We start from the raw sequence: 12,060 nt of genomic DNA, 5'->3' as shown, positions 1-12,060 counted from the left end.
GTCGTTGCTAGTTTGCACCCGGCAAGCTGATTTTCCCCCGCAGCAACCAGGCACCACTACACTTGCGCCTGGAGAGGCGTGTCGGCGAAAAGCAGGGGCGTGTTCCGGCGCAAATGATACTTGGTGCAATTTTAGTGATCTAAAAAATGCGCCAATGCAATTGCGCCACTGACCGAAAAATACCTGGTCTACAGTCTGACGAAAACGAGACGACAACTAAATACTAAATAAAAACGAGACGAAAATGTAAGCGGGACGATTTGGGAAGCGATCCAATCAGAACTAAGCTCTTTATGTGGGGAAGTACTGATCGTCCCGCCCGGTAGGTCAACTAGCAGGCACTTGCTGCGTCGCAAGCAATTGTCCCTTTGTAAACAGTTTGGCGCAACAATCACCGGTTAAAACACAACCAAATGAAGTCATTGGCAGACGGGTCATCCCAAAGTCCTCGCTAAAATTGGAATACAATACAAGCTGAAAGAAACCACCGCTGTCCTGTAACGGTACCGGAGCTCTGTGCTGTCGACACCACAGCGGGGCACAGAAAGGATTCACTGTGGTTTCTGTGACATGAGAAACACAAAAAATGAATACTAATGTTTTGTAAAGAAAGCTATCTTAGTGGGAAAGCCACGCAACAGATAGCCACGGTTACATACATAATGTTCTTATGACGGGAGATGAAAAGGAGCAGAAATATAGTATAGAGACAACTTGGAGCTGTGCTGTGTGTGCGCGTATGTTTGAGTGAGAGACGGGAGTGGATGAGAGACAGAAAAATCGGACCCCTCCATTCTACCTCACAGGTACAGAAGGCCTCCGACAAGGATGGGCCACTGAGTGCAAATAAAGTTAGTGCATCCCAGAACAACAACAGACCAAGGAGGACGCCAGAGCAAAATGCATTGTACACACAGGATTAGCAGTACCAATGATTGAAGATGAGGACTTTGATTGATACAGTTGATAGGAGGCTGACTGTTCCCCAGAAAACTAATAAGCATCCGATTGACAAACATTATGAATCATCATTGGTGTTTTTGCAATTTTTAATTTTTCTGCAAAGAAAAAGCAAGGCCATATTTCTTTTTTATATGAGACTTGGTTATAAGATAAAGTTGTTTCATATCACAGTTTAGTCTGTGTATGTATATTTCACTTAATTTTAGAAGTTAAAAATAATAAAAATGATAAAAAAAATATTTAAAAAATAAATTAAAAACAAAATTATATAAAAAAAATTTGACCTGCGCGAAATGTTCTTTTTTTTTACCTGCGCGCGCATGTTTTTTTTGGACCTGCGCGCATGTCCAAAAAAAAATCGAAAACGATAATGTATACAATACTGGTAACAAACGATGTTTGTTTATGTATTGCCGCATATCATTAAATAGACCCACAGTTGCGGCCATCGAGGACCGCGTCCGCATATGTTTTAAGTTGTCTTTGCCGCAATTTACATGACGAATCGGTGTTTCTGAAGTTGGAGAAGAAAACGCTATTCCAAGTATTAATTATGCCTATTATTTGGCCATAAACTGAGCCATTTGAAGTTTGAAATTCATGTGGTCATGCATTTGTCTCAGCGGAGACTGCAAACGCGCTGTCAAAAATCAACTCGTCAAGTCAAAATGCGCTGGCTCTTAAAGGGGATGGGAGATGCCACTCTCATTGGTTTATTGCATGTTACGCCCAAAACACACCTACGAGTTTCCATGCGGGTTTCAGCCCAACCCATTTTAGATTTGCGCCGGGCGCAAAGCTCATTTATCTCGCCGTCATAATAGCAACAGCGCCATAGAACCGCCCACAAACAACTACTTTGACTTTGCGCCTTAACGTCTGCTAAGTATGCTATAGGCCTACTGCATGAGAAAATTTTAGATCGCTATTGCGCAACAATCGGGAGATGGGGACCCCCCCCGAATATTGAAGGGTATTTCGCACACTGTCCGTAACCATCTTGCGTTGCATGAACGTGGGACCATAATCAGCCCTTAAGGCACATGGAAGGGTAGATTTTCAAACGGCTTGTAAAGGCTGATCATACTCACACCCGGGGGAATAATAGGGGCCCTTTAATTGAATAAGCTTTGTGTAAACTCTTGACTAGAAAGGTCTCCTTTCCTGTCCTCAACTGACAGTGCTAGGTCATTTTTCCATTCCATTTTTGTTTTGGAGGCCTACCACTTGATACTGCAATACTTAACACTCTTTTCATTCCAGCCAGGACATGTCCACCACTGCCCTGCTGTGTAAAATCTCTCCAGACATGACCACCTCCTCCTTCCCTTATCGATTGTGTATTGCTTGTCAACCGTCTTCCCATGTTGACAAGCAAGATGGGAATCAATACTTTGCAGTCAAGATGAAGAAAATATTTTTCATAAATTCAAATGCTTTACTACAAAGTAACTTTTTTTATTTAAAAAGAATCTGTTCAGATAAGGAACAATTATTGATTTCAACATAACATCACCAGCATACTGTTGTCAGGGCACATAACTTTTAACAAATGTGAAACAAAAAGTGGTGTCGCCTCAATCCTATCAATGTTCACATTGACGACTCACTGAGTAGTTGGAAGATCTTCAATTTCACGTCATTTTGCTTCTCAAGTGGGACCTTTTCCAGCATGTCAGCGACCACAAGCCCAAACCTCCCACTTTCAGAGTTTTGGCGTCGCTGAGGAGCTCTTTTCGCCGCTGTACCCCATTCCCTCTTCACTGTGGCATCTTCATTGTGTTTTCTCCTCTTCTTTGGTCCTGGAATAGTGGTGGGAATGGCCGCTGAAGAGTGTTCCGCAGGAGTGGGAAAGGCAGAGGGGTTTGGGAGGGCAGCGCCGCAGATGGAGCTGAGCTCTGATGCGTTGGACCAGGAAGACGACAAAGCCTGGGGGATCATAACAAGCTGCAACCCTGTTGCCTCCACAGCCACCTGGAAACACAAGAATGGGATGAATTAAATACTAGGTATTTCAGTGTAGTTACCCATACTACAATAGTATAACTATTTAATTGTTATTGTCAAAGAAAGCAGTTCCAAGGACAACATTTGTAAGACCCAATAGCTTATTCCACCCAAATAGTGTTGAAAAGTTGATTCCATCCAAATACTACATTCTGTCTAAGTACTTAGTTTTAAAGGTTTATTCCGCCCGAATACTACTTTCTATCCGTGTACTTAGTTTTAAAATAGTTGATGTACTGGCTTCAAACAGACCATTTGCATCTGTGCACTTGAGGTGGTTGGCCCAGTGAGAGATGCTGGTGTTGGAGCTGGGATGATGGGGTCTGTGGAGGCTAGGATGGTCGGAGCTATTTTAAAGGGCCTCTTCTTGCACACAGACAGATGTTTAATGAAGTCCAGTTTACGTGAGAGCATCGACTGGCAGTGGACACAGTGGTAATGCCAACGTTGTCTGCAGTCCAACCCACATCTGTGAATGGTGTATCCTAAAAACATAACATAGAATTAGAGTAACATAGAAGAGTGTAATTATTTTAGGATTGTTGTGTTTCAAAGTGGAAATGATGAACACTACAATCAGAAACTAGTAGCTGGTCACCATAAACAAATCAGAGAGGGACTCATTTTGATTCATTGCTCAAAATAGAATTTAATAAAACATCCAGGAAGCCTTTCATGCATAGACACATTGGAACTGTATTTGCATATCCCGAGAGATTGTTGGCAAACTTTACCTTCATGGAGAACCGCTCGGTTGAAATGGCTCTCTAAATGGGTTCTGACCTTGCTCAGCTTTGTTGGGTGGAACACGTTTGAGCTACAGAAGGGGCAGTGGAAGTGCTTGCAGCATGTGGTGCATTTTTCCAATTCCGGCAGGGACCTCCCCTCTTGGATTGACACATGCATCCTGAAAAAGAGAGCCTTAATTGGTCAAATAGAACATTTTGAGATCACTTCACCAACATAGATAAGTCCTAAGCCTAGTGATGGACCCAAATACATTTTGAATCGTGTCCTAGATTGAGCTTCTTTTTAATGGTTAGGGTAAGCTTAGGTATTAGGTTCGAGATAGTAAGGTGTAGGGTAGTTGTTAAGGTATTTTTAGAAATGGGTAACGTTAGGTTTAGGTTAGGTATTAGTATTGAGATGGTTCAGTTTAGAGTTAGTTTAGGTATTAAGGTTAGAAATGGTCATTTGAGGTATTGTGTTAGGGATGGTTAAGTTGAGGCATTATTTTAGAGATGGTCCCAGAACTGTGGTCCTGAACATGCAGCTTCCTCTATTGCAAGACCATAGTTCCACATATATTGGGATTTTCTTTTGCCGATTTCCTGAGGATTCTCAGTTTACATTTGCGATATATTTTGGATGGAAGCTCACTATCACTTCGGCTTTCAAACGTTAACTTTGCACTTCGGCTTTCAAACGTTAACTTTGCTGCCCAATTCCTGACACATAAACTGTTTTTGAACGTTTAACAACTATAACTTGATTCACATTCAGTACTCACACTCTAGAAATGCGGTCCTAGGACTACGGTCCTGAAATTGCAGCCTCCTCTATTGGAGGAACATACCACTGGCATCGCGTGGAAACTCCATTTGTAAACAAAGATGTTCTTCTGTATTGTGAAACTAAACGAATAGCTGTGCGTTTTCGAAACACTGCCCCTACAGTATGGAAAAGTAGCGGGGGTGCGTGCATATTGTTTTTTTGTTTGCAAAAATGCACGATCGAAAAAATGTAATGCATAGATTGACATAATGTTTCTTAAATCAATAACAAGGACCACTCACTCTAATTTAACACACCAATCTAAATGTGCAACAATCTGTGTTGTAACAGTCTGAAGTGTATTGTGTTATCCTGTAGATCCTCCTTTCTTGCCTTAATCAGGTTCCCCCTCTTGTTGTTTCCCTCGACTCTCCGTCTGTCTAATGGTCGTCTGGACCTTCTACTCTTTCATTGTTTGCCCTGAGGTAGTAATGAACACATCATCTGTTCTTCGCCGAGCCAATACATGTACAACTTCATTAATGTAAAATCAAGTTCTTCTGAAACGTGACATCATCTAGATGGGAAAACGTTATTGCAACACTGCCCCCCGCAGTTTGAAATAATATTGTTTTGTAGCAGTGTGTGTGTGTGTGTGTGTGTGTGTGTGTGTGTGTGTGTGTGTGTGTGTGTGTGTGTGTGTGTGTGTGTGTGTGTGTGTGTGTGTGTGTGTGTGTGTGTGTGTGTGTGTGTGTGTGTGTGTGTTATTAGGAACCATGTGCAAAATGTTTGATTACATTTGGGCTATAACAGAGGAGGGAGATTGTGATGCCCTCAACGCTTATAAAACAAATAAAGATTAAACTTTTCTGAAACCTGATTTGTCTTTTTATCCGCCACTAGAGGGAGCCCTCTTGCATTCATTCATTCACCACGTCGGTGCAGGGTTGAAAGGGAAAAGGTTACACAACTAAACATGGCTGCTCCCCAAGATGACATGTTTTCTCTCTGCGTGGATCCCGGCAAAGTTAGCAGTTGTGTGGAAGTCCGATTTATTGACAAGATCAAGGTAGACCCTCTCGCTGCTTGGCGGTGACTCGATTGTTTAAATTGCCGTGCTCGAATTGACGCTTAAATCAGACATTAGCTCTACATTAGCAGATCCACGTGAGTGGACCATGATGACATGATCCCACAGCAAACCAGCAGTAGGCTGTCCATCCCTAGGATCTGATGGGAGATTGCGATCAAAAGCGATATCGGATTGCATCCCTAAATGATCTCTGGGTAGCGTGGCAGAGACTTAACGTCTAGCTAGTTTTCATCCTGTAAATTGTTTTGTCATGACAGTCCCTTGTGTTAATGTATTCTACAAACAAACTAATGAAGAACTTCCACGTTGCAGGGGAAAGGCCTTTTTGCCAGGAGGAGCATCAAGAAAGGAGACACTATTTTTGTTGAACGTCCCGTTGTTTCATCTCAGTTCCTGTGGAATGCATTATATAAATATAGAGGTGAGATATCTTGCACATTGCAACAGTTTGCAAAGGACTCTAGCAGTTGGCGCTATCATTCATGTGGTGGAAGGATATGTATTTCTGTACATTTGTTGTAATGTATGAAATAATTTTCTGGATTTAAATGTGTATGAAAACATCTGATTCTAATTATGCCTGCTTTTTCTCATTGTATCATCATCTCATCTATTGCAGAAACGATATTTTCTTCATAAATCACATATAGCCTATTTCAACTTTATTGACTATTTGCAATCCGACCTAATAGGTCAGATTGCAAATAAACTCCCTCTATAACGGCCTGCAATCTTGCTTCTGTCTGTCTGTCTGTCTGTCTGTCGCCCTCTCTCTTGCTATCTCGTTTGCCTTTTTCTCTCGCTCTCTGTCTGGCCATCTGTCTGTCTCTTGTCGGCCATTCTCTCCCGCTCACCCTCTCCGTCTGTTTGTCTGTCTCTCAGCCTGTGAGTACTGTATGCGTGCTCTGGAGGGAGCGGAGGAGAATGCCAGGCGGCTTAGTGGGAAGCCTGGGCTCAGCCTGCCGTACCCGGAGCTGTGCCGGGTGCAGGCCGACCGCCACCAAGCCTGCCCACACTGTCAGGTGAGCTCTTGTTGCCTGTTTCTGCGCCGCATCATGGCAGGTAACGCTCAAAGCCTGATTGTATGAAACGTGTGCATGTCGTTATAGTATCACTTGCAGTATACACTTTGGGAATGAGATATGGCCAACTGGTAGTCGGCTTGTTGTATACCTGCAAATGTATACCAACATTAATTGTATTAAATGTGTAGGCATTTGGCTTGAAATTAAAATTGACATTGCCCTATTTTTCTCCTGTGCAGATGTTATAATGGAATATTTTATGGAGTAGCACTGATTTCCTTGGTTGGAAAGAAAAAAGATGACCTCCATATCCCAAGATGGGCTATGGAAACTGTGCCATGTCTATAAGGAAATAGTATTTGGCAGAGTGACAGAGTCTACCGATTTAGGTTGTCTCTCCAGGTGCCCCATATAAACCCTTTCTCTCAAAAGAGGAAATACAAGTGTGTCTTTGTCTCCCCCTGCAGGTGATGTACTGTAGCAGTGAGTGCAGGCAAGCTGCGGCGGACCAATACCATCGGGCTCTGTGTTTAGGACCCTCCCATGAAGACCCAGACCATCCAATCAACAAACTTAAAGATGCCTGGAGGTTATTAATGCCATGGCGTGTATAACTGCAGAGGATCTTCCCCGCTCTTTGTTCACTTTACCTTAACCTTGAGTCATTTGTGTGTTATCCAGGAGTATGCATTACCCTCCTGAGTCCTCCAGCATCACATTAATGGCCAGGATGGTGGCCGTTGTGAAGCAGGTGATTCTCTCCCTATAACTCATAGGTTAAACTTTATTTGCGATTTTTTTTCCTATCATTCTCCATTTGGATGATTGCAGAGAGTTGGTTTTAATGAAACCATTGATGGATGACACTCATGTTACAAGATGATAATAATGTGTATTGCAATCATCAGTTAGGAGTAGATGGGTCCCTGTCATGCCCCCCCCCGTATAAACATCACAGTCGGTAATGAGGGGTCCAGAGAAGTATAAGAATTATACATTAAATGCATTGGTTCTTTTGACAGCGTGTGCCCATTGCACATCATATAGCCGATTGTAGTAGTCAAATATTGTGTATTATTTCATTGTTTCCCAGGCCAAAGACAAAGGACGATGGCAGAAGCTCTTCTCCCAGTTCTGCAGTCGCACTGCAAACGAGGAAGAAGAGATTGCCCATAAGCTGCTTGGGGAGAAGTTTAAAGTGAGTGTCCTACTCCTGTTGGAGTGTCAGATTTTTTTTTTTGTTACTGCTATTGTGTTTATAAAAGCATGTCATTCAGATTTAAATTCCCTGTTTGATATTCTCCTTCCTAAAATCTGTTGTCTTATATTCACCCGTCATGTTGCTAGTTGTAATTATGGCAAACTTGCAAAAATTGAGGTTCACAATTACATGTGAATGCTAATGATTCTTTTGGTACATATTTCCAAAGGGGCAGCTGGCGTTGCTTCAAGGCTTCTTTAAGTCGGCACTTTATGAAGATCACCTCAGTCGAGTAAGTGACGACAGAGCCTATTGTTTTGGATTGTCTTTAAGTCATCCTACATTCATATTGTAATAATTATGTGATTACATATATGTTTTATGTTTCATGAATGTATTCGAAAACAGGCATTTGATTTTCAGGTCTGATGAAGGAAGCATGTATGTGTTACTTCTAAGGCTTTTTATTCATTATCTTACATTTTCAGAAGTTGTGTACAGTTAGTCACAGATTTGGACGTGATGTTCTTTTTTTTTTATCAGACCTGTTATTTTAATCAATATGCCAAACATTTTAGGTCACTATTCTTAAAGAAATTTCTGATTGGGGGGGGGGGGGATGTAAGCTGGGGATATGGGATGTAAGCTTCATAGCTTGTGTTTATGTTCTGAAAGCCTTTTCTTAAGCTGAACATTTAAACGGAGCAATTCAGTGAATCAAATAACCCATAACAGAATCCACTAACACACAATGGTAATTCATCTATAGACTGAAATCTGATAGAGTTCTCTATTGTTTGCCAGTGCTTCAGATATCAGTCGGCTTTTATCACAAACACAGAGGGTCACAGAGTGCACGACAGTACACAAGAGCACAGCACCAGCCTCCAACCAGCAGGGGGAGAAGGCATTAGGGGGGGGGGGGCCCTCATGTCCACAAGCATAGGGGTAGCGGTGAGAATACCAGAACTGCATCATATATTGGAAATATTTCAGGAGGTCAAACCAGTCTCAAAGTTTTACAATACAGATGTCCCTCTGAGCAAAGCACTACATTGTTACTCCTCTTTAGTAGATCATGTCTGTTATGGAGAAGAGAGTAACATGTTTAAACTCTAAGAGGCGCTGTCTTTGTGTTCCAGTGGTTTACTCCTGAGGGTTTCCGCTCCCTGTTCTCTCTGGTGGGGACCAATGGACAGGGCATCGGCACCAGGTGATCCCTCCCTCCGGTTCTCTTCCATTTCTACCCCCATTTTATTACCAAAGGCTTATAATTATTTCATATAATTTTCTGTGATTGAGGGTTAGGGTCATTTGAGTGTAATTTTTTCAAATTGCCATAGCCATTTAGTAGTATTATTAATAATGTCATATTTTTTTTTCTAGCTCCCTGAGTCAATGGGTACACGCCTGTGATGCACTTCAGCTCCCTGCACAGCAGAGGGAGCAGTTGGACTCCTTTATCGACCAGCTGTACAAGGATATCGAGAAAGGTCAGGATTTTTTTTTTCTCTCTTTAATATTCAGACGTGTCGGCCTCATCAGTGCTGATTTGTCACAGCTATATTGAATTAGAAAAGGGGAAATGTGAAACAAGTGCATCAGTGCAATCGTACGTTGTGTGTTGCCGGGCTGTAATCTTGATAAAGGTCACTTCCTATTTCTTAATTATTTATTTTCCTCCCCGTCTGTAGAAACGGGAGACTTCCTGAACTGTGAGGGGTCTGGGCTCTTCCTGCTCCAAAGCTCATGTGAGTGCAGACATCTGAGGGCTTTGGGGGGGGGGAGAAACCACACCAAACCATTCTATTATTATTATTATTGTTAATTGAATTTATATAGCGCTTTTCTAGACACTCAAGACACCCAAAGCGCTTTGCAGTGAAGGGGAGACCTCACTAACCACCACCAATGTGTAGCACCCACTTGGGTGATGCACGGCAGCCAATCAGCGCCAGAACGCTCACCACACAGCAGCTTGATTCTGACCTGTACAGACTCATTACTTGCATCATGTTCTCCTCACCTGCTCAGGTAACCACAGCTGCATACCAAACGCTGAGGCCGCCTTCCCGGACAACAACTTCCTGCTTCACCTCAGTGCCCTTAGTGACGTCCAGCCCGGAGAGGTACGCCACGTGGTCCGTGGGCTGCATTTAAAGGTCCCGTGACATGCCACCAGGTGTGAGTGTTATTAGCCGTTTTGAGCCGTTTTGAAAATCGGGCTCTTCTGACATCACAAGTGGGCATGTCCACCTAGATGTGTGACGGATAGCTGAGCAACGTGAGCCACTCAACACCTGGTGGCATGGCATGGGATCTTTAAGAGTAGGTGTGTGGGGGGGGGGGGGGGGTATATATTTGAGCCTAGATATAGGACGGCCTCGCGCTCACTCTCACACTTTGTGTTGTGACATGGTATTCAAAACAGCGTCAGGCATTTAGAACAGCCCCCCCCCCCCTCCCCCTCCCCCTTCCCCTTCTGAATGCCACGCCCAAACAGGAGAGCTTTGAATGACCACTGTCAGAGACATGCAGCGGGGGGGTTAAGGGAGGGCCTCTCTCTGCATGGGGGCTGGAGGGAGGGCACTGCCAACCTATGATGCAACGCTTGAGATGTCGTGAGATGTGTTCTCCAGCCATGCCAACTCATTCCCCCCCCCCCCAGGAGATCTGCATCAGCTACCTGGACTGCTGTCAGCGCGACCGCAGCCGACACAGTAGACACAAAACTCTGAGGTAAACACTGTGTGTGTGTGTGTGTGTGTGTGTGTGTGTGTGTGTGTGTGTGTGTGTGTGTGTGTGTGTGTGTGTGTGTGTGTGTGTGTGTGTGTGTGTGTGTGTGTGTGTGTGTGTGTGTTGGAGACCCCATTAATCAACAAGCTGTCGATCTGGCCATTGATTGTGTACCTTGGGGGGCAAGGGCTTGTTAGGATTGACATTTACTTTTCATGGGCAGGGCGGGGGGGGGGTGCAAGGTTCACCGCTATATCAACTATGGGGGGGGAGGGGGTTATGGGCAGATGTGGGATTCCAGATCACTGATGGAAATGCACATTATTAGTCTTATGGGGGGGAGCAGACTTGGAGCAGAATGGATGTGTTGGGGGGGAGGGGGGGGGGGGGGATGCTGCCAACGATGGGCCAAAAACATCTGATGTGATTTGCTCAGTCTCCGTGAAAGGACAAGATGTACGCTTATGCAACCCCTCCTCTCTCTCTCTCTCGCTCTCTCTCTCTCCCTCCATCACCCCCTCTCCTCCTCCCTTCCCAGGGAGAACTATCTGTTTGTCTGCTCGTGCGCCCGGTGCACGTCCCAGGCCGACGAGGCTGACCTGACCTCGGAGGAGGAGGAGGACGACGAGGGCGAGGTCGAAGGAGAGGCGGAGGGGGATGAGATGGAAGACGAGATGACGGACGTCTAAATGGGAACACTGTTGAAAAAAAAAAAAAAAGAATAAAAAAGGAAAACAAGGGAGCTAGACACTAGAGACTTGACCCCCCCCCACTGGGAGGCCCTTGTGTGACCGGCATGATGCTTAGCCACCAGTACCACACACCCACGCGCAGGCACTGAGCCCAAGCCAAGCCCTGACCATGATTTCCCCCAGCGCCACATCTGTCATTGTTGGTTATGTGATCAATAAAACCGACATTCATACAAACTTAGTTCATTCCTTTTTTTTTTCATGTTAGAAAACCTTTTCCAAGGAAATCTGTACATTATAGAGAATGCAATGCAACAATGCCAAAATTGGTTGATAGAAAGATAGAAAGAGTTCCCAATGTGTAACAGCATAACAAATAAAAATGGAAGGCTTTAAACTTGAAAATGAAGATGTAACTATATATACTGTAAATCTGTTTTTTAGCTTTTAATATACCTGGGTAAACTAATAGAATGATAAATAAATGTTTGAAAAAGTATATCTGTGTATATATATATATATATATTCCGCAAGCCAATACCGTTGTCCATTTTGAAATGACTTCTCATTTACATCAGCAGAAAGGGTAGACGCCAAGCTTGTTGGTGAAGGACAGCTGGACAGATGTCAGCTATGGGGGGCCGTTTAACGTTTTTTGTGCTTGAAAATGTGCTTCACTTGTTCCAGATTTAGCTCGAGCTTTGCTTCCCTTTTCCCAGATTCAGCTAAATAAACCCCTCCAAAATGCACTTAAATTTTTTTTTGTGCATTTTGGAGGGGTGTTTAATTGCTAAAAATTAAAGCGGTGATATTTTGCCACCAATTGTGAGTGTGATTAGCCATCACAAG

The 12,060-nt window shown here is 43.6% G+C and overlaps 2 protein-coding genes across 2 annotated transcripts; one reads left to right on the top strand and one right to left on the bottom strand.

The window, feature by feature from the left end:
* Nucleotides 1–2,530: 2,530 nt before the first annotated feature.
* Nucleotides 2,531–4,557, bottom strand: LOC311345016 (uncharacterized protein). Its single transcript, XM_084469378.1, has 4 exons — nt 4,481–4,557; nt 3,705–3,877; nt 3,223–3,455; nt 2,531–2,937 (listed from the first exon to the last, which is right to left on the bottom strand). Exons 2-4 carry the CDS (start codon nt 3,874–3,876, stop codon nt 2,557–2,559), a joined length of 786 nt encoding a protein of 261 aa, XP_084325504.1. The 5' UTR covers nt 3,877; nt 4,481–4,557; the 3' UTR covers nt 2,531–2,556.
* Nucleotides 4,558–5,440: 883 nt separating this feature from the next.
* Nucleotides 5,441–11,442, top strand: smyd5 (SMYD family member 5; the record flags this gene model as incomplete). The annotated part of the gene is made up of 13 exons (XM_084469040.1): nt 5,441–5,533; nt 5,870–5,978; nt 6,440–6,579; nt 7,050–7,171; nt 7,264–7,333; nt 7,676–7,780; nt 8,013–8,075; nt 8,926–8,996; nt 9,170–9,276; nt 9,478–9,534; nt 9,818–9,912; nt 10,452–10,522; nt 11,058–11,442. 13 exons carry the CDS (start codon nt 5,441–5,443, stop codon nt 11,206–11,208), a joined length of 1,254 nt encoding a protein of 417 aa, XP_084325166.1. The 3' UTR covers nt 11,209–11,442.
* Nucleotides 11,443–12,060: the final 618 nt, after the last annotated feature.

The sequence above is a fragment of the Micromesistius poutassou genome (assembly GCF_964030765.1).
Source record: "Micromesistius poutassou genome assembly, chromosome: 6".
Lineage (NCBI taxonomy): Eukaryota > Metazoa > Chordata > Actinopteri > Gadiformes > Gadidae > Micromesistius > Micromesistius poutassou.
Note: the sequence above shows the minus strand (reverse complement) of the source record. Positions and strands in the feature narration are given on the sequence as shown.